The sequence below is a fragment of the Penicillium robsamsonii genome, assembly GCF_028829455.1.
Source record: "Penicillium robsamsonii strain IBT 29466 chromosome Unknown utg000002l_segment0_segment0, whole genome shotgun sequence".
NCBI lineage: Eukaryota > Fungi > Ascomycota > Eurotiomycetes > Eurotiales > Aspergillaceae > Penicillium > Penicillium robsamsonii.
This window is the reverse complement of record NW_026643220.1, coordinates 2,461,395-2,481,733: the sequence shown is the minus strand read 5'-3', so window position 1 is coordinate 2,481,733 and position 20,339 is coordinate 2,461,395. Positions and strand designations below refer to the sequence as shown.

At 50.1% G+C, this 20,339-nt stretch overlaps 7 protein-coding genes across 7 annotated transcripts; 3 read left to right on the top strand and 4 right to left on the bottom strand.

Annotated features, from left to right (window-relative positions):
• Window positions 1-1,508: 1,508 nt before the first annotated feature.
• Window positions 1,509-1,919, top strand: N7447_004185 (uncharacterized protein; the record flags this gene model as incomplete). The annotated part of the gene is made up of 1 exon (XM_057228460.1): window positions 1,509-1,919. The coding sequence occupies one exon, from the start codon at window positions 1,509-1,511 to the stop codon at window positions 1,917-1,919; it is 411 nt and encodes a 136-aa protein (XP_057087801.1).
• An 825-nt stretch (window positions 1,920-2,744) lies between these two features.
• On the bottom strand, window positions 2,745-3,122 carry N7447_004184 (uncharacterized protein; the record flags this gene model as incomplete). Its single annotated transcript, XM_057228459.1, has 1 exon — window positions 2,745-3,122. The coding sequence occupies one exon, from the start codon at window positions 3,120-3,122 to the stop codon at window positions 2,745-2,747; it is 378 nt and encodes a 125-aa protein (XP_057087800.1).
• Window positions 3,123-3,794: 672 nt separating this feature from the next.
• N7447_004183 (uncharacterized protein) lies at window positions 3,795-9,184 on the bottom strand (the record flags this gene model as incomplete). The annotated part of the gene is made up of 4 exons (XM_057228458.1): window positions 3,795-5,114; window positions 5,174-5,289; window positions 5,347-8,314; window positions 8,366-9,184. 4 exons carry the CDS (start codon window positions 9,182-9,184, stop codon window positions 3,795-3,797), a joined length of 5,223 nt encoding a protein of 1,740 aa, XP_057087799.1.
• Window positions 9,185-10,870: 1,686 nt separating this feature from the next.
• N7447_004182 (High mobility group superfamily) lies at window positions 10,871-11,880 on the bottom strand (the record flags this gene model as incomplete). Its single annotated transcript, XM_057228457.1, has 3 exons — window positions 10,871-10,984; window positions 11,044-11,346; window positions 11,407-11,880. Coding segments are annotated over 3 exons (891 nt in total), but the record flags the coding sequence as incomplete, so codon positions are not given.
• Window positions 11,881-12,293: 413 nt separating this feature from the next.
• Window positions 12,294-15,978, top strand: N7447_004181 (uncharacterized protein; the record flags this gene model as incomplete). The annotated part of the gene is made up of 4 exons (XM_057228456.1): window positions 12,294-12,437; window positions 12,504-12,812; window positions 12,870-15,639; window positions 15,704-15,978. The coding sequence occupies 4 exons, from the start codon at window positions 12,294-12,296 to the stop codon at window positions 15,976-15,978; spliced, it is 3,498 nt and encodes a 1,165-aa protein (XP_057087797.1).
• Window positions 15,979-16,347: 369 nt separating this feature from the next.
• N7447_004180 (uncharacterized protein) lies at window positions 16,348-16,798 on the bottom strand (the record flags this gene model as incomplete). The annotated part of the gene is made up of 2 exons (XM_057228455.1): window positions 16,348-16,506; window positions 16,577-16,798. 2 exons carry the CDS (start codon window positions 16,796-16,798, stop codon window positions 16,348-16,350), a joined length of 381 nt encoding a protein of 126 aa, XP_057087796.1.
• A 1,192-nt stretch (window positions 16,799-17,990) lies between these two features.
• N7447_004179 (C2H2-type zinc finger protein) lies at window positions 17,991-20,054 on the top strand (the record flags this gene model as incomplete). Its single annotated transcript, XM_057228454.1, has 6 exons — window positions 17,991-19,347; window positions 19,420-19,560; window positions 19,609-19,685; window positions 19,741-19,768; window positions 19,824-19,886; window positions 19,948-20,054. The coding sequence occupies 6 exons, from the start codon at window positions 17,991-17,993 to the stop codon at window positions 20,052-20,054; spliced, it is 1,773 nt and encodes a 590-aa protein (XP_057087795.1).
• Between the last annotated feature and the right edge of the window lie 285 nt (window positions 20,055-20,339).

Sequence of the window (20,339 nt, the reverse complement as noted above, 5' to 3'; positions counted from 1 at the left end):
TTTTATAGCCCGATACAGTTTCATATGTTTTTATTTCACCAAATTATACTTTTCTATGTAACCCTTCAAATCCATTTAGATTTTAAGTAGATTTTTATTTCCAATGTTCAAAAGAAAACACTACATACATTAGTTTGGTCAGACAGCGGGCCCACACAAGCAATATATATAGCCACAACCAAATGTTATATATCGCCTTCAAAATTCCTCCCGAAATCCCTCCAAAGGAAAGCACCTAAATATGTACTACCAATTAAGGATGAAGGGTGTTTAACCCTATACAACTTAGTTTAGGTAACAACCATCTCTAGAGGGTCCTTAGGAGACATGAGTTCTCAGGGTTCCGCAGATCACCTGAGTACCCCATGTTCTGCAGTTATTCACCGCATAGAAAAAAGAAGAATGTAAACAAAGGCAGATTCCTAATAGCTACCCTGATTTTTTGTTATAGCAGTATGGATTGTGCACATTCTACGCCGGGGCCCATCCTGTTCCCCCTTATTCACTCACCCACACTGTTTCTCATGCATCGTGCCCTGATCTCAGAAGCCTCGTTGTCCTCGTGTGGTGGAGCATACTGATACATGGGCTTAATTAGATGGATGTGAGAGCCTGCCAATCTTGAGGATGCTACTTTATTAGATGATTTCTTACCAGAACTTTCTTTACCCGACGAAAGCCCTACTTCTGAAAAGAAAGTCCCGGTCAATAGCAATGTCCCCAGATATGATATCCTCCCTATAGCAGTCCGCAAGTCTTATAACAATGGCGAGACACTCGCTACGGCTAGCGCCGTAAATTGAGACTGGAAATGATATGCAAAATCCCCTCCCCTGGTGTACAGGTTCAGAGTCGACTGTGAACTCTCCGAGTTGGAGACGTTGAATTGTGAGATTCATCAATTCATTGTCAGAACAGTGGCGGTCTTTGTTCAAAAATCTCACTGTAAGCCACAACGTGCCTCGGAACAAGCCATATTTATCGATGATAGGGAGGCCACCACGGTGAAATATGGTTCGTGTGGAAGACATATTTGGTCCCCTGGTAGTAACATATAGACTTGAAAATGGCTGGCCACTAAGAGAGGGACAAGATTTCGTCAGTTTTTGCTTATGCCGCGATGGTAGACATAGATAGACATCTAAGCAGTTTAAACACCAGATAGTGAGCGAAAGATGTGCGTTCTTTGACCTTATTAGGAACAAAGACATCATTTTTTGCCATTTTATTTGAGGTGTAACCCATTAAAAAAAAAGAAAAACCAACCCTTGTTACTGTACTATGGGAATCCTAGTACAAAGGACTCGAAGAAAGACACTACAACAATCAAAGGATAAAGGCTTTGTTGTTCGCCCATTCAGAGATACCATGAGCCGAACTATATAATGATCGTCATTTCCGTGGCCTTTTAGGAACATTCCGTTTGTCGAGTCTATTAACACAGTCTATCTAGACTATAAGAGCTAATCATTTTTGCTGCAGATAAATAGACCTTCTTCACCGCAAAGATGGCTAAAGATGGCAAGCAACCCGATAAATCCGGTTCTAGTGGAACAAGAAACAACGGTTTTATCACTGAGCGCGAGGTTGGCGGCGAGCGTCGTTCGATCCGCATTTACCACGATGGTCGAGTATCGCAGCGCGAGGGCCCCGCTGGTCCTATTCGAGCACCAACCAGCGGCACTGGAGCTGCCCCTAGCACTGAGACTGTCCGCAAGACTACGACTATTCCCAGGTTCGAGGAACTTAAATGCGATCCCGAAACTGCCACTGAGATTGTTCAGTACTGCAGTGAGCTTGACGAGATCCTATCACAGCTTCCTCCAGAGTACCATGAGAAGGATACTAACACTCCCTCAAAGCAGTGGGAGCAGATGGGTGGAAAGGACCGCACTGGAGATTCAGACATTCACGACTAGATGAATACCTAGCGGGCGATCCACACTAACCGTGACTTCAGAGCTAACATAGGACTATAGAACAATATAAGACAAGGTACCAATAGGTTTTCATAAAGATGTATTATTAATGTAGAGTATCACGTAGAATGTTGAGAAGCAGATATGGCCGGTGTTGTATCACATGCTTGATGTTTGGCTTGTCAGATTTCACGTAGCTAGTTATTTAGTTAGCATCCTACCTGTTTGTAGAGAATCAATCCTTCTTCTCTCCTCTTCTTGCTCTGCCAGGCTTTTGGGTCCAACCTACTATATACAAGCCCTTATCATATCTGACCCGCAGCTTCATTACATGTTGCGTCTCTGTCAGCTAAAGCTCACTGTTCTCGAAGTTGTTTTGCCGACCCGAATATCCAAATATCATTACAAGAATAGCCGGCCACTTGCGCAGCCCCGTGATGGCTTTTTGGTAATTCATTTGCTAGTCTGTTCGGAGGGTCTTTTTAGCTATCTTTTTTTATAGATATTTTCTCTCCCTTCTCAATATTGTATAGCTGGGCAGCAGAAAAAGTCGGGGAAGAGCGTAAACCGCACAGAGAGCCTTTCTACGTATAACCAGGGATGTGCAAGTATCACGAATCTATCATAATATCCATGTTGAGTAGCTTCAATTCTATCAAAATCCCAGGGCTGGAGCTACATCACTACTTCATCAAACACCTGACACTACATATACGTAGGCTATATGTATGTATAGATGCAACGATGATCCTTACCCCAATGTCTACAAGAAAAAGGTAGAATAATAAACAGACATCCATTGTCATTCACACCTATTCCTACCACCTAGAATCCCGGCTCCACCAGAATATTCTCAATAGTGAAATGAACACACATGTCACATTTAGGGTTGATCCCAAGCCTCGCAGCCAGCTGGGGCAGTCTTAGCTGAAGCACTTTGCACATTTTCGGAACCTCAACATCGTAGAACCCAGGTGGTTTTGCTGTCACGCAGATATGATCTCTCGCCTCAAATGCCATCACAATTGCAGCTCTCACCAGTCGGTTTAGGTGCTCATTGCCATTATCACGGAGGTTGACTTTGACTTCAGCAATGGTGTCGGACTTTGGTTGGTGTCTGATCAGACGGGATTGTTCTCCAAACCACGAGAGGAAGGCTTTTCGTTGGTTTTGGAACTCAGCAACGGGCTCGGGGGCGGACATCCTGGGTATGGGATCAGCGAGATATGACTGAGTGATGGATTTGATGTGCAAGTCTCGAGGTTTGCGCTTGCGCTTGCGGTTGACTTTGATGAAAGCGGGCCCACGAGCTGTGGTGGGGGGTGATGGGTCAAGTTTGGGACCTGGGGGGACGGGCCTGGTGAAGTCAGTTGGTTGAACATAATGTATGGGATGCATATAGAAGATTCATGTACCTCGATGAGGTGGGATATGGGGGTATTCGGACTTATCCAGGTTGGAGGAGACTTTGGCGATGGGAGTAACACATGTTCTGGGGCTGGAATTATTGGAATGAATGGCGTTGAGGTTATTTCCTGTAGATCTGATTGAGAGAAAGAGGAATATCAAAGAGGTCATGGGTGACACCTTGGGGATCAGGCACCATTGACTTAGAATTGCATGAATTTGTAGTCCGTTTAGCCTCATTACTACAGCTATGTCACTAAACGACCAGCAGATAATAAAGAATCCAAATTGCGTATATTGCTGGGTCATAGTATCATATGAGCTTCATACATGTCATCACATCGGGTCTGTCTGGGCTTTTATCATGTTATAAATAGCCAAAAAAAAAAAGAACAAAACGCTGCAACTAATATCCATACATAAAAAATCGAACAAGTTCCCACAAGGATGAAGAACCGAATTGCTGGTTTACAGGTTCGTCAATTTGCGGAACCAACTAGGCTTCTTAGCACCAGAACTCGGTGGAGCACCTTGTCTGCTCCCCGGCTGGGACCTCATCCCACGATCACGTTCATAATCACCACTTCCAGAGCTGCTCTTCACGCCATCACGACGAGAGCCACGATGCCGAGAACGAGCATCATCAATTTCTTCCTCATACTTAGCACGGCGACGTGCCTTACGGCGCAGAGCGCGACGAGCTTCCTCGTCCGACGAAAGAGAATGGGCATTGGCTCCGTCATCAGCTGCAAGAGGAGGCATATCAATAAGAGTGGGGACAATCTCCGGTGGCTCCGGAGGCTCATCACTCTGTTGGTAAACCCACGAGGAAATCTTATCTTTCGCACCGCGGCCAGGATTCAAACCACCAGTCATGAGCGGCTCCCGAGTTGGCTCAGGGGCGACCTTAGACTTGCGACGACGAGGGGCCGGTTCTTCAAACGCGCGAGAGCTACGAGCACCCCGACGGTCTGTTTCACGTTCATCGGGATAGATATCATAAGGAATCCTCTGCTCCCGTTCACGACGACGATTCGCTCTCGCGGCCATCATCTCCTCTTCGCGCATTCGCCGGCGCTCGCGGCGTTCTGCTGCTTCGGCTTCGCGAGCCGCTTGCTCTTCTCGAGCACGACGTTCTTCGCGTGCAGCGCGTCGGGCCCGCTTTTCTTCCCGTAGACGGTCTTCCTCTCGTAGACGTTCTTCCTCTTCCTCTTCGCGAGCACGCTGTTCGCGTGCCCGTTCTTTTCGCCTCGCGCGCCGTTCCTCTGCTTCCCGAGCTTCGTTTTCACGAGAGTCGGAGGGTGCCTTCCGGGATCCCCGTCGTGCCTGTCGTGCTGCGCGTCGAGCTTCCGCTTCTTCGGCTTCTGTGTCGCCACCTGGTGCTACACCGTAGGCGTCCGTCATGAATCCTTCGGCATCGGTGTCGGGTCGGACAGATCCTCGGCGTCGCTCTTCGCGGCGCGATCTGCGAGCGCCGTCGCGCTCCATTTCTGCCGGATATCTTGCATCGTCATCACGATACGAGCGCGACTTTCGTCTTTCAGGCATCTCTGGGCGTTCTGGGCGGTCTGGGCGTGTGGTTTTTCTGAAAGAATCCAGGAGCCCCATCAATCCACCCGTCTCTTGTTTCTTCGGCGGCGCGGTGTTGGCGCGCTTCAGACGGCGTTCTCTTGGAGGTGCATCAACAAAGGTCATATCTTCGGGCCCTGACATAACTTCTGCGGTGGGGTATGCTTGATATGGATCAACCAGGACAGCATCATCCTCGTCATCAGGCCTGGGCCGCGGCTATGAAGGATCGTCAATTAGTACAGCGGACAAAGAATACTCCGGCCATCCGGACATACCTGTCTCTTCGACTTGCGCCGTGAGCCCTTGGAGCTCTCCTTGGGTGAGTGACCCTCGGCATCCTCGATATCAACCATAACGAGGTCATCATCCTCGATTGCATACGGATCTCGAACTGTTTTGAATGAAGTCAGCGAGATTGAATTAGAAACGAGAGTGAAATAAAACATACCTGACTTCCGCCTGTCCGTGCGCGGGCGCTCGCGTCGCGATTTGGAGGGATCCATACCCATCAGCTTGGCTGCTTTGTCAGAAACCTCAGGCTTCTCATCCAGTGCTGCATCCGGTTTGTCATCCATGTCAAATGATGGACGCCTGGATACAGGTTTTGAGGAAGAACCAGGTTTGCGAGTCGATTTGCTTTTGGACTGGGGTGTACCCAGTACCATGTTGGCCAAGGCGACGCCACGTTGATTCTTTGGCCGCCCCTCTCGTTCTCGGCGCTTTTCCCGGTCAGACGAAGACCTTTCCACTTCTGGCTCAGGGTCTTTGGGTCGGGATTTTGTTGATTTTGTCCGCACTGCAGGAGAACGCTCCCGAGTAGATTCTTTTTTACTTGGAGGCTCAACTTCCTCTTGGACTTTTTCCTTCTTACTCAGTTTCTTGGGAGGCTCTGCTTCCTCCGGGAGCTTTTCCTTCTTAGTCAACTTCTTTGGAGCTTCTGCTTCCTCCGGGATCTTTTCCTTCTTACTCGACTTCTTTGGAGGCGGTGCAGCCCCCCAAAAGCCCCATGAAGACGTGGTTGTAGTGCGCTCAGGGCGTGGTCGCTCCTTCTTGGAGGACTTCGGTGGCTCTTCGGTAGGCTCCGGTGGAGGCACAGGAGGGGCGCCTTTGTCCTTTTCTGTCTCCTCAGGCACAGCCTCAGTTCCAGGTTCAGGCCCGGGTTCGTCCGCAGGTGCAGGGTCAGCTTCAGGCTCTGGCACTGGCTCTGGCTCTGGCACTGCTACTGGTTCGGGCTCCGGGTCTAGTTCACGTGTTTCATCGGGTGGTGGGGTTGGCTCCCTGGGAGCCGCAGCGGCAGCGGCAGCTGCTGCTGCCGCTTTCTCAGCTTCGGCCTTTTTGTATTTCTTGAGTTCCTTTTTCGACATTTTTGAAAGATCTGGAGCGGGTGGCTCAGGTTCCGGTTCCGGTTCTGGCTCGGGCTCGGGCTCAGGCTCAGGCTCAGGTTCTGGCTCAGGTTCAGGTTCGGGTTCAGGGTCAGGCTCATCTCCAAAGTCTGGGAAGCTTCCAGGAATAGAGTCCTTGGAAACTTTCCTTTCTTCAGACTCAAGAGCCTCTCCTGTCTTAGACTTGAACTTTGAACTCTTTTTTGTCGGAGCGGGCTCCTCTACGGGAGGTTCAGGCTGTGGCTCTGGCTCAGGTTCCGGTTCGACCTTCTTTTCCTTGGATTTGCTCTTCGAGCTTAATTTTTCTGCCTTTGCCTTGTCCTTCTTGGCCTGCTCGAGGGCTTTGATGCGTTCAGCAACACTAAGCTTGGAAGACTTGGACTTGGTCTTTTCGGGGGCAGGAGGCTCAGGCTCAGGCTCAGGTTCCGGTTCAGGCTCAGGCTCAGGCGCTGGCTCTGGTTCAGGCTCTGGGGGGTTATCCTCAACATCAATAAGCAGGTCTTCCTCTTCTATGATCTCAGGTTCCTTCTCCTCCTTCACTTTCTTTGTCGATTTAGTTTTGCTCGTAGATCCCCCAGTCAGACTCGACCAGAACCCTTTAGATGCCTTTTCCTCCTTGGGAGGAGGCTCGATGGCTTTCGTGGTCTTCTTTGAGCCCTTAGAGGTCTTCGGGGCTAGCTCAGCCCAAACATCATCGGTATTATCATGGAAAGCTTCCGGCTCTGGACTCAGACCCTGAGAAGGTGGTGTCGGCGCACGTGGAGGAGGTTCTTCGATCTCCTTCCCCTTCTTCTTCTTTTTCTTGTCCTTTGTTGGCCCCCAGATTCCCCAAGAATCTTCTTCAGCTGGTTTCTCTGGTTCAGGCTCAGGCTCTGGCTCAGGCTCAAGCACCGGTTCGGGTTCTGGTTCTGGCTCAGGCTCTGGCTCAGGCTCCGGTATTGGTTCTGGTGCTGGCTCCGGTTCAATAATCGGTTCAGGCACTTCTTCAGGTGGCTTGTCAGATGGGAGCTCAAAATCCTTGCCAGGAATAGGCAAGCCCTTGCGCATCAGTTGTTTCTCTCGCTTCTTGCGTTCCTTAGACGATATCTCGCGCCAATTTGCGTATAGAGGCTCATCCGGCACCTTTGGCGCCTCGGGCTCGGGCTCTGGTACTGGTTCTGGTTCTGGCTCCGGCTCCGGCTCTGGTTCTGGTTCGGGTTCAGGTTCCGGAACAGGCTCTGGTTCAGGGACGGGCTCGGCTTTGCCTTTGCTTTTCTTCTTATCCTTTGAAACCCCCCAAGCGGCAAAGGGGTCAACTGCTTCTTTGGGTTTGGGTGGCTCGTCGATGATAGGCTCCGGATCAGCTAACAGGTCGATCTTCTTCTTCTTCTTATCTTTGGTCTTCACTGGGATACCCCAACCCCAGTCGTTATCCTCGGCTGGTTTAGTCTCCTCGATCACCGGTTCAGGTTCGGGTTCAGGTACAGGTTCAGGTTCGGGCTCCGGTTCGGGTTCAGGTTCAGCCGCCTTAGCTGCTGCCAACTCTTCTGCCAATTTCACTGCAGCTTCGTCCTCATCTTTCCATTTCCTCTCCATCTCCTTCTTCGCTTTACGCTGCTCCCTCTTGGAGAGACCTAGATACCAGGCTTCCTGCGTGAAATCGACTCTGGGTGCAGGGGCAGGAGGCGCAGGAGGCTCGGGTTCGGGCTCTGGATCGGCTGTGCCCTTCTTCTTATCTTTGCTTACGTCCCAACCTCCTCCAGCCCAGTTGTCTTCTTGCTTGGTTTCGGCGGGTGCGGAGCCCAAGTCGAAATCGAAATCGCTAGTCGCTGGTGCTTTTTTGGGTAGTCCCCATGGGTTGTTGTCCTTGGATTCAGGAGGAGCATCTCCAAGAGGATCGAGACTACCACCGGTGTTCCAGTCTTTGCCCCATCCCCCAAAGCTAAACCCAGTTCCGCCGGTCTTAGGAGCCGCACTATCCAAGCTCAAATCCAATTGTGGTGCGGCCCCATCTAGACTTATGTCCTGGAACCCACCAGGGGGTGCAACATTGCCCTGTAATTTTACTTAGATGTCCGTCATGTACAGCGGAAGAGGTGGTCTTACCTTTCCTTTCTTGCTTTTTCCTACATTGGTGAAGGCAGCCCACGAGTCATCACCCCCACCACCGTCATCCTCAGCCCAGCTAAGATTGTTGGCAGCCGCGGCTTCAGTAGCTTTTCGCTCTTCCTCCTCCTTAGCTTGTCTTTCTTCTTCTTCCTTTTCCCTAGCCAGTCTCTCTTCCTCTTCCTTGGCCAGTCTCTCTTCCTCTTCCTTGGCTTTTTTCTCTTCCTCTTCTTGCTCTTTCTTCTTTTTATCCTTCTTTCCGCTCACATTCCAATCGCCCCAATCGTCACCGCCATCTCCCCCGTCGCCGCCTCCAGTGTCGCCCGAATCACCCCCACCCCCACCGGCATCACCGTCACCGTTGGAATTGTCATCCCCTCCTGCTGGTGGAGGAGGAGGAGGAGGGGGAGTAGGAGGCGGCACTGCTTTCTTTGCAGCCGCGGTCTTTTTCTTTTTATGTTCCCGAACTCCAATAGGATTCTCAAAATCAATTCGTACATCCAGCATGCGATCTTTCAGCAGCGAGGAGGACTGATTATGCGATTTTTGACGAGTCTTTGGCACGAGGGGAACAGCCGTCGATGTGCGCTGCGCGAGGGGAGGTAGGGCAGAGTATTCAGGTGGAAGATCATGGATCACATCGTCGTAGGGAGGCGGAGGCTGGTCGTACGACGGTGGCTCTGACGAGCGAGTCGGAAAGCAAGAACTGAATCCGGTAACCAAATCTACTTTTTGGTGCACCCAGTTACCTGGTATGTAAAAACTCGCTCGGGCACTGGAGAAAGTAGTCCAGACCTCAGCGAGGAGTTTCTCCGCCATTTTCACGTTTGGTGCGTAGTTTGCATCATCCTCCGCAGTGTTATTCTTCCCCGCGCATACGCGATAAGACCCCTCAATTGCTTCCATGTCGAATATCCCATGCGCCGAGTTCACGGCTGGTCCAATCACTGATGTGGCAACTCAGCGATATTAAATAGCGAACTCATCGGTGGGTGGGTTAGATTCGAGTCCTGGTGGGGGGATGTTGTCCCAATCGATCACGGTATTTCTCGGCGTGGAGTTGCGATGGTACGATATTAGTGTAGCAAGATTGTGCAAGCGCGTACTGTGAGACTATTAGGCAAATATATCAAGTCAAGTTCAAGTCAGGTAGCCTCCGTGCACGACCGGCGCGACTTTAGTTGTTTTTTAATGCTGATAGGTGATATCCAAACGGATTAGGGAACGGTAACACAGTCTGTAAAGCTGAGCCTGCTGTAAAATGAACACAAGGAGTTTCAAGGAGTCAAGGGAGCCAAGGGAGAAAAATAAGGAAAAGTTCGACTGGGGAGGGGATCTTCTGGAGAGGCAGGGATAAGTTCAGGCGGTGGAGGTGAAGATCATCCCATTTAGCCCGCAAACTTTTAATGTATGTACTCCCTCTGTACAATATACTTGTTTGATATGTTTATTTCATTGATGCAGTCGAGGGAGTTTTGATATTAACATAGAAGTTGCTCGAGACATTCGACTTGAACAAGATACTTATATGAACATCCCTAGGAGATAGGAAAAAAAAACACAGATGGCTGGGGAACACCAAAGGGTCAAGTACATACTCTGCGAAGAATGCGAGTAAGCCTGGAACTGACGATATGTACTCTATACATATGTATACCAAAATATGTAGGTGTAGACTTTTGTCAAGAGTCTACAATATGCATGCGCGTATACTCGAGAGCCTGTTGCACAGACCCCGCGATGAACAATTCCACGGTTCCCAACTTCAAGTCCATGGATTGTGATATCGGGCACCATGGTACTATACACTTAAAAGCCAATTGGATAGAAGTATAAAGCACTATACATATTCCGTCTCACGTACACTGACAATCACATACCTAACTTCGTTCTGCTATACATCGTATAGCTCCGTTTGTACCTGCAATATTTCCCTCGAGTTTACCCATAAACAGCATGTGTTTTACGGAGTAAGTTGCATGAAGTATTCCGTATATGTTGAAAAATTCTCCTCGAGCCCAATTACTCAATGCAAGTCCTAGACTAAAAGGGCCACCTGCAAGCGCAACACATCCTTTCACACCGCCACTTTCGCGTCGGAGCCAAAAAAAATAAAAGGGCCCAGTGCGGGGTTGGTGGAGAGTGTGCGGCAGAAAGGTTCGCAAGGGTCTTGTTTGTCTCTGACTCATTGATTTAATAAAGCCACTGTCATGAAATTGAATTGGAATTGGAGATGGTAAACTCTCCATGGGTTGATTACGATATCCTATTGCGGCACCGCCTGCCACAGCTCGACCAAACAAAAGACAATCAGTATAGAGAAACACGGTTTGATAGGACGAACTAGAATACAATAAGAAAACGGGAATCAGGCCATATGGGGAATTGAAAACATATGGCAAACAAGCTTGGAAGCCCAAACTGAGCTAACTCAGAAAGAAATCTCAACTAGATCAATACCATTCCGATGGCAATTCCCGGAACAAATCAAGTTCAGGCTCACGTTCAAGTGGAGTCTTCCGAGTCATACAGAGAGCTCTTGGGTGCCGGTTGACCGTACACCCGCTGGTGCTCTCGCTCATACCGTTCGCGATCTTCGACTTGCAATTTGTGATAGCGCTAGATTCATTGTCAGCTCCGGCAATTCGGCATATGTCAATTGTTTCAAGTGTCCTTACATCTTTCTCCGACTGGGGTAGTCTACTCCATTCCTCAGCAATGGCTGTGAAGGTCTCTGTGCCGGGCTTTCCCTGGTAGCTATCGGTATCAATACGGTCCGCCAAGTATAAAATGTAGGCGGATTTAGGTTTCTTGGGCTGGCGGTCATCTTTGATGGGAGTGTAATGCTTCTTGCCAAGACGCGAAAGAGTTAGGCGGGCAGTGTTGGCCTCCTTGATCTGGAGAGGCGTGTGCGTCTTAACCCACGCGTCAAAGGCGGCGGCGTTGGCGGCGATGTTCGCCTTGGCCTGAGCTTGCAGTCTCTATATTTGGGGGTTAGTACGTCACTCCTAGCGTATACGGAGAAGCCCAAGGGCACATACCTCCAACTCAGATCCGCTGATGGATTTCCCATGCTCTATAGCGACCAGGAATGCTTCCGGTTGCTTGTATTCACCCTTGATCTCGCGCAGCTTCTCACAAACAGCAAGAGTGTAGGCAGAGGTGGGCAGCCTCTTAGGCCGCTGGACCAGGCCAGTCGCCTTGAGCTCTTTGATATGAGTGTTGTGTTTCTTGCGATTCTGAACTTCCTGTTGTTTCTCGCTGAGAACCCTTTTCTTCTTCGGTTCGCTGTCGGCTTTCTTGGAGCTCTTGGCCTTGGGAGGGGTAGAAGCAGTCGCGAACGAATGCGATTGGAACAACGATTGGATGGAGGAAATAGGTTGGACCTGTGGACGCGCCAGACCAGAGTTGGCTGCTAGACAAACGCGACCGAACTGGTTCTGCAAGTCGATCACACTAGTACGGCGAGGGAGGGTATCGCGTTGTAGGGTGCGGAGGAAGCCCCCCGAGCTGCGGACTGCCAAGACATGAAGTGATTATCGAAGCCGGTTCAGCTAGAGCGAGTTAAAATTATAAAAGCAAAGATGAAACAAATTAGCAATTGAATCTTCAAATGCTAGAAATCGATAGAGGAGCTGTTGACGCAAGCGGAGCAGGAGTCGCGCTTGCTGTGATGTACCTGTCCGCATCGGGCCTAGCTCAATCACATGGTATTATGTAATCTGTTTCTTCAATTCAGACGGTTTGCGCAGTGACGATGCCATAGACAAACAGCTCACAAGATCTTCTCTCTCGGTGGCCTGAAGCCTGAATTGTTGCCTCACAATATTTTCTCGCGGGGCGCTTTCTCCTTCTGTCTCCCTCTTCCTTCGCTCCGTGACCCGGGTGATTTTGCGTTCCAGTAACACTCACTAATCAGCCTGCAACAATGGCTCGCCACGGGGATACTCGCTCACCATCACCTGTAGGCAGCACATACTCTTCATCCCGACGGCCTCGCAGAGAGGATGATCGATATGACAGAACCAGACGGGATGATGGGCGCGGTTACCGCAGATCCCGCAGCCCAGAGGTACGTGTGGCGCATCACAAATTCACATCTTCTCTTCCAATCTCTGACCATTCTTGTGATATCCAGAGACGTTACCGTGGCCATGATCGCCCTCGCGATAGAGATGCATACCGCCGACGAGACCTCCCCATAGAACGGCGCGACGAAGATACTTATCGGCCAGCTCGAAGAGACCGATCCCGAGAACGGCGCCGAGATGATGACCATGATATCCGCCGCAGAAGTCGTGATAGAGATTACCGTCCCAGGCGAGATGACTCCCGCGATCGGGACCGCAGGCGCTTAGATGATTCTGCTGATTTGAAGCCCAAGTCTAGACGGGATGACAACCGTGACCGTGCTCCGAGCCGACGGTCCAGGTCCAGAACCCGAGAGGTAAGTTCCCCGAAATTTGCATTATGCCGAAACCTCGGTCCTAATACTATTCCGCAGCCATCAAAGCCGTCCACACCGGCCCCAACTGCCCAGACAGACGAGGAGAAGAAAGCCGAAAGACTTGCGAAGCTTGAAGCATGGAAACAGAAACAAGCCGCCGAACGCGAAAAGAAGCAAAAAGAACAGGCATCACTTGATCCCAAAAAGATCCTAGAAGCGATTGACCGTAAATCAGTTGCGCCTCCAGCTCCTCCTACCACATTTCCCGGAAAGTTGAAGTTTGATCCAAAGGCCATCGTCAAATCATCCACCGCGACTACCGCTGCTGCTCCCGCAGTACTTGGTACAGATGTCGCTGTCCCGACATCTGCCAAAGCTCCGTTTGCGACAAAATCCAAAATACCTCCTGCTGCGCCGGCCACGCTCTCTGGTCCATTGAAAGCCAAAGGTAATGTCAGCGGATTTGGCCTGGGTGTGAAACAACCTTCTGAAACAGAGAAATCTACTGCTTCTAAAACTCTGGGCTTTGGCGATGGGGATGAGCAATCCACACGCAAGAAGCTCGAAAGATTGCCGACCCTGCCTCTCGATGTGAGTGCACAGGTGGACGATACCGGTGAAGACGACGATGTAGACATGCAAGGCGAAGAAACAGAAGAACAAGCGGCAGCCGTAGCGCATGCCGCAGCTGAACGCCGAGATGAACGGCTCCAGAGTCACACTGATGATGTCAATATGGTGGATTCGACGAATGCGCAGGCCGATTCTACCCCCATGGACGTTGACGATGCCGAAGAAGTGGATCCACTGGATGCGTTCATGGCTGAACTGCAAGACTCGGCGCCGGCTGAAAAGAAAGTCGGGGCCACCTTTGCCAAGAAGAACACACACCAACAACCAGAGGCGATGTTTAACGACGATGAAGATGTGGATGTGACTGCAGTGGGTGATGAGAAGGCCGAAGATGTACTCGCCATGGCAGCAATTAAGAAAAAGAAGCGAGAGATTCCTGATATCGATCACAACAAGATCGAATATGAGCCATTCCGCAAGCAGTTTTACACTGAACCCTCCAACCTTGCCGAGATGACCGAGGAGGAGATAGCAAACTTGCGCCTTGAACTGGATGGGATCAAAGTCCGCGGTGTCAACGTCCCTACTCCCGTTCAAAAGTGGTCGCAATGCGGTTTAGGAGTGCAGACATTAGATGTCGTTCACAAGCTTGGGTGGGAAAACCTCACATCCATTCAAGCGCAAGCAATTCCCACGATCATGTCCGGTCGCGATGTCATCGGCGTGGCAAAAACTGGCTCAGGAAAGACCGGTGCCTTCCTTGTTCCGATGTTCCGACATATCAAAGACCAACGGCCGCTGGCTAGTATGGAGGGTCCCATCGCTATGATCTTGTCACCCACCCGTGAACTGGCCACTCAAATTCATAAAGACTGCAAGCCTTTCTTGAAGGCCTTGGGTCTTCGTGCTGTCTGCGCATATGGCGGAGCGCCAATCAAAGACCAGATTGCCGAGCTGAAACGAGGCGCGGAAATCATTGTATGTACTGCTGGTCGTCTCATTGATCTGCTAGCTGCAAACCAAGGGCGGGTCCTCAATCTTCGCCGTGTCACGTATGTCGTCCTCGACGAGGGCGACCGCATGTTCGACATGGGCTTTGGGCCACAAGTTGTGAAGATCATGGAGAGCATCCGACCGGATAGGCAGACTGTCCTTTTTTCGGCCACGTTCCCTAAGAGTATGGAAGCATTGGCCCGGAAAACTTTGAACCAGCCAGTCGAGATCACAGTGGGTGGCCGGAGTGTTGTGGCTCCCGAAATCACGCAGATTGTTGAGGTCCGTAATAACGACCAGAAGTTCTTCCGCCTGTTGGAGCTCCTGGGAAATTTGTACGAAGATGACGCGAATGAAGACTATCGCACGTTGATTTTCGTGGACCGTCAAGAGGCGGCGGATGACTTGCTCAAGCAATTGATGTATAAGGGTTATCCATGCATGTCGATTCATGGCGGAAAGGACCAGATTGATCGTGACAGCACGATTCAAGAGTTCAAGGCCGGCATTTTCCCTATTCTGGTCGCAACGTCAGTTGCTGCTCGTGGGCTGGATGTCAAGCAGCTCAAGCTCGTCGTCAACTATGACGCACCTAATCACTTGGAGGATTATGTCCATCGTGCCGGCCGTACTGGACGGGCTGGTAACACTGGAACCGCCGTCACGTTCGTCACCGAAGAACAGGATCGGTATGCGTTGGATATTGCAAAGGCTCTCAAACAAAGTGGACAGGAAGTCCCCGAGCCTCTCCAAAAGCTGGTTGATGGGTTCATGGAGAAGGTCAAGTCTGGCAAAGAGAAGAATTTCTCCCGCCATGGATTCGGTGGTAAAGGTCTGGATCGTCTTAATATGGAACGTGAAACTGCGCGACTCCGTGAGCGGAAAGCATACAAAACCGGGGATGATAATGACGATGAAGATGACAAACTTGAGACTGAGCAGGAGTCAGATGATCGATTCAACAAGGCTCTTTCAGCTGTCCGATCCGCTGCCGACACAGCGGCTCCATCACCTACAGCTTCAGCTTCTATGCCGGGTGTACCGAAGGGTATTGATCTTGATGGTAAGATCGTCGTGCATCGTACAGAGAGAGCACCGGCGAATGCTTCAAAGAACCCATTGGACAAGGTGGGTTCCGCGGTTGCAGAGATCAACGCACGTTTGAGTCGTGCGGGTGTGATGAGATCCGGCGTGCCTATTGATAACCGCGGGCCTGATGCCGGAGCCTTCCATGCTACGCTGGAAATCAACGATTTCCCTCGTAAGTTAACCCGTATTCCTCTTATCTTTGAGACAATCACTTACCATTTACTTTCATTATACAGAAAAAGCACGTTGGGCCGTCACAAACCGCACGAACGTGGCAAAGATCTTGGAAGCATCCGGAACCTCCATCACCACCAAGGGCAATTTCTACGCGGCAGGGAAGGAACCCGGTCCCGGGGAGCTTCCCAAGCTGTATATTCTGGTTGAGGGCGAGACGGAGATATCAGTCACCACCGCCATACACGAGCTCAGACGCCTGCTCAAGGATGCAACACTGGCAGCCTCAGAGGGTGAGGCGCGCGCTCCGGTGGGTGGCCGTTACAATGTTCTTTAAGTCAAGCTTTAGTTCATGGTAGGCTCCGATATGTATTCAATAACTGAATGATTGTACGACATCCTTGTTCCTTCATTTATGTAGAGGCTGAAGCTAAAGAGTCCCTTGATGATTAACCAGTAGTGGAATTGGAGAAACATCGGCTAATGGGAGTGACGAGACCAGCATCATTACATCATGCAAAATACATAGTTATCAAAGAGATGCTTGATTGCATAATTCCACCAACGAAGAACAAGTCAACGAGCTGCAACCAAAGACCCAAACATACGCTAGAAACAGAGATAATAATCCCACAAACAGAACGCTAACAAAAAGATCGCCGGGATATAATGGCAGTCGTGATCAAATAAAATGTCGCATAGATGCCTATTCCCATCTCCTTGCAGCCTCGGCCCCATCCACATCTCGCGCAGCCCTCTCTGTACGACTGACTTGATCCAATGTCTGCGCCTGAGTCTGTGCCTTCTGAGCAGCCAGCTTTGAGCCCAATTTCCCTTTATTGGCAGAGGCGCCCTCCGCGCGTTTCTATAAAGCCCCACAAGTCAGCAATCGCAGCCCTACGCATTATGTCTTTGTGGGAAACGAGTTGTCATACCTGTGCGGCAATTGCAGCATTTGCACGTGCCTCATCTATTCCAGGAGTACTGCCACCTGTATTGCTCTCACCCAGAGTGCGACCGGGTGTAGCCTTCCAGTTTGTCTTGGCCGGAAGTGGGGCGCGGGGTGCGGCACTCGTCCCTGAGTTGGTGCCGACTACACGGCCTGGTTGACTGAAGGGGTCTGCCTCATTGGAAGACCGGGAGCAGATGTTGCCCATTGTGATTGTGTAATGGGCCGCAGGGATCGGAGGGTTGTTGCGGTTAGTTTGGGGTGGCGGAGAATAGGAAAGGATGTTTGATTACACCGTCGGCTATGCTGCCAAGTTGGTGTTTGGAAGTCAATTAAATGAAGTAGACTTCTGTAAGGTAGGTTTCGCAGCTGCTATGCTAGTTGTGAATCAAGTTCTCCACGGGTATGTTGTTCGCGGGTCATCGCAAGTGGATGTTGGAGCATTGCGATAAGCTGATAGTCGATCCGGGGCAAAGGCGGTGACTTGAATCCGACATTGATTTCAGTAAGTCAAGCTGCGCAATTCGGTATAGTGTCATACATTGAAGGTTCATATGACTCAGTTGTGTAAAATCTAACAACTGATGCAACTTTCTGCTATAAACCAGATACAAACTGCAGACAAGCTACATAATCAATACCAGATTAGAGCCGTCGGGCCAGAGGGGCGGAATAAGCTTAGTCATAATCTGCCTGTCAAGGGGAAATCATATCCGCGGGGGGAAGGAATTCTTCATTGGAATGCTGGGGAACATTTCCCAGTTTCTAATAATCTCAGCTCTCTGTTTCCCGCAGTTTTGACTCCATGTCACATATATCAGAAATTTGCCGACATTGATCGCCAAAGCAGGCTCTACGATTCGCTCGAAAATCATGACGCCTAACCCCCAAGGTCCCCATCCTCTCCTGCGTCCCGAAGGTCCTCACGGCTGCACTGAGGGGTCCCAGTCGACATCGAGCTATGCCCTTGGATCCTCTTAAAATACTTTCGATTTGATCCTGCATCTGCGACTCCAAGGTCCTCCTTTTTGCTTTTCCTGTCGATCTCGGTCAATTCTCCGATTGCGCGTATTCTCAACTAGTCTAGTCCAAGCGCCTGACCCGATTGTGAGACTAGGTTGTGAGAGGATATCATTCGGCAGTACAACCTGAAATCTTATTGGGAACGACGCACACACTAGGTGGCAATTTACCTCGTGGTTGCGTGCTCTTTGCAGTACGATATTGTACCTGGCTGGCATTCATTGTCCCACTTGCGGTCGCACACTGCTCGGTTCCTCGACTGCAATATCCCCAAATCGATCGCTCTATACGCTGTTGTGACGATACTGCTCCTGGCCAACCCCGTTCGATTTCGACCCCAAGACCTGCCCTATATCACCTGAAGTGAACCGTGCACCATGGCGTCCCAAACCCAACAAGGCGATTTCTGCCTTGAGTGCAACTGGGAAGCCTTCCACATTGATGGCAAGGCTACGGTAAATCCTACGGGTAATGCTCTTCAGCATCATTGGAATTGTTCAAGCCATGAGACCCAGACACCGCTGCCCCCCTGCGAAGTCGACGAGGCCTGCTGTGATGTAGATGACTGCGCGCTAGACTGTGGGTCAGTATGTGACGGATTTATGGGCTGTGACACTTCCACTGTATGCTCAGTCACTCACTGCGAGAACGACAAATGCGATGATGATAACTGCGACGATACCCACTGTGGTGAAGATCATTGTGATACCAACCACTGTGAAGAGGATAACTGCGAGGACAACCACTGTGAAAGTATTGACCCTCTGTGCTTCGAAGACCACTGCTGTGATGGTACTGCGGCTCAAGACTGCGGCTTTGACGCTCTGTTTGAACTCAACACTCCGCTGCCGCTAGACACGGGGATTTTCCCTTCTTCTGTAATGGAAAATCATCTCGTTGGCCATACGCCAAAAGCCATGCAACATCCTTTCCCTGGTGTTGTCAACCCATATCAACACGAAAACTTACTATCCTCGTACCAAACCCATGCTACCCATTGCGAGCAAGAGGTATCCAACCACTTCGAGTGCCGTGACTTCCAGAAAGATTGGCAAGGGATGTTAGTGGCGCCTCCTGTTCCCACTCAGACCGACGTCAACCCAGCGGAAGTTTTCCACATGCTCGGTATGTGTTCCGACTTCTCGATATGTGAAAATCAACACGTGCCTGCGCCCCAGAACGGTCTCGGTGCCTTCGACAAGCCCAAAATCGACACATCAGACGCATACAATTGCTTACATCCTGTACATCACCATGTCCACAATCATTTCAAAAATCCTAATGATTTTGACTTGCAAACTATACGCAAAGGACCTCACCGAAACCATCATCGCTGCCGACCTCACACCCATACTCATTCTCACCCATATTCCCCATATTCCCGACAGTCTCGCTCAAGCATCAGCTCCCATTTCATTTCCAGCCCAGGAGAAACCCCACCACCTCTCGACGGTGATTCCTCGTCCGTGCTTACCACACCGGACTTTTCCCCGTCTGACAGTACGCTGCATATCTGCAAGTGGGCAGTGGATGTTCATGGGATCAAGGCTGCCTGCGGTGCTACGTTTGCCGACTGTGGTGCTCTTCAGGAGCACCTTGTTGCCAGTCATATGAATACCGTGAATGGTCCGAAGGGCAATGGGTACTACTGCTGCTGGGAAGGATGTCATCGTCCGGACAAGCCCTTCTCGCAGAAGTCCAAGCTTCAAGGCCATTTCCTTACACACAGCAACTGTATGTCATATATATCATCACTCTATCTATCGATAGTAGGGCAAATGTACTAACAGAATGGCATCTTTACAGATAAGAATTTTTCGTGCTCAGTGTGTGGCAAGGCGTTTGCTAGACAAGCGACATTAGACCGACATGAGCGCAGTCACCGCGGCGACAAGCCATACACATGCAAACACTGCAATAAATCATTTACAGATAGCAGCGAATTGAGTATGTCGTCCTCAAGTTCATTGTCGAATCCACCGCTAACCATCTCAGAAACACATTCGCGAACCCACACTGGCGAAAAGCCTTTCAAATGCACCTGGCCAGGATGCAACTTCACCACGGGCGACGTGAGTTTCTATATCTCCATGTTGTATACTCGTTCGTGTTCTAACATTAAACCAGTCTTCGAATATGTCTAGTCACAGACTTAGTATGATACTCCTTCCGTTTCAGAAGTTTTAGCTTATTTTACTAACTACATGTAGCCCACGGCGAGCGAAGACATAAATGCCTTTTCCCAGGCTGCACTAAGAGCTTCACACGCCCTGGTAAGTTCTATGATCTGAGCCTTGTTTTGATGGCCTACATGCTAACATCAATTCCCCGTAGACCAATTGAAACGCCACCAGAGAACAACGCATAAACAGGAATCCTGCTTGTCACTCTCCTCACCGAACCCTGAACACTTCACTATGACTCCCTTCACTCTGGTCTAACGAACCACACCTTTCAACGCATCATTGTATGCGATTGTCATGTCTTACGACCCAACAGATTACGGCGCTATTTGTGGCCGGGCGTACTATGGATGGCTTAGGAAGACTTTGTGTCTGGCGTTTTGTGGATTTTCGAGAACCCCCAACAAAAGTTGATACCACCTGGCCTTGATGTTGCCGGGACTCTCCGCCAATGATATAATTGAGATATTGTTTTAGATCCCGCACTGATCAACTGTTTGATTTACCCGGGTTATACATTTCCTAGGTGATTTTATTATATTT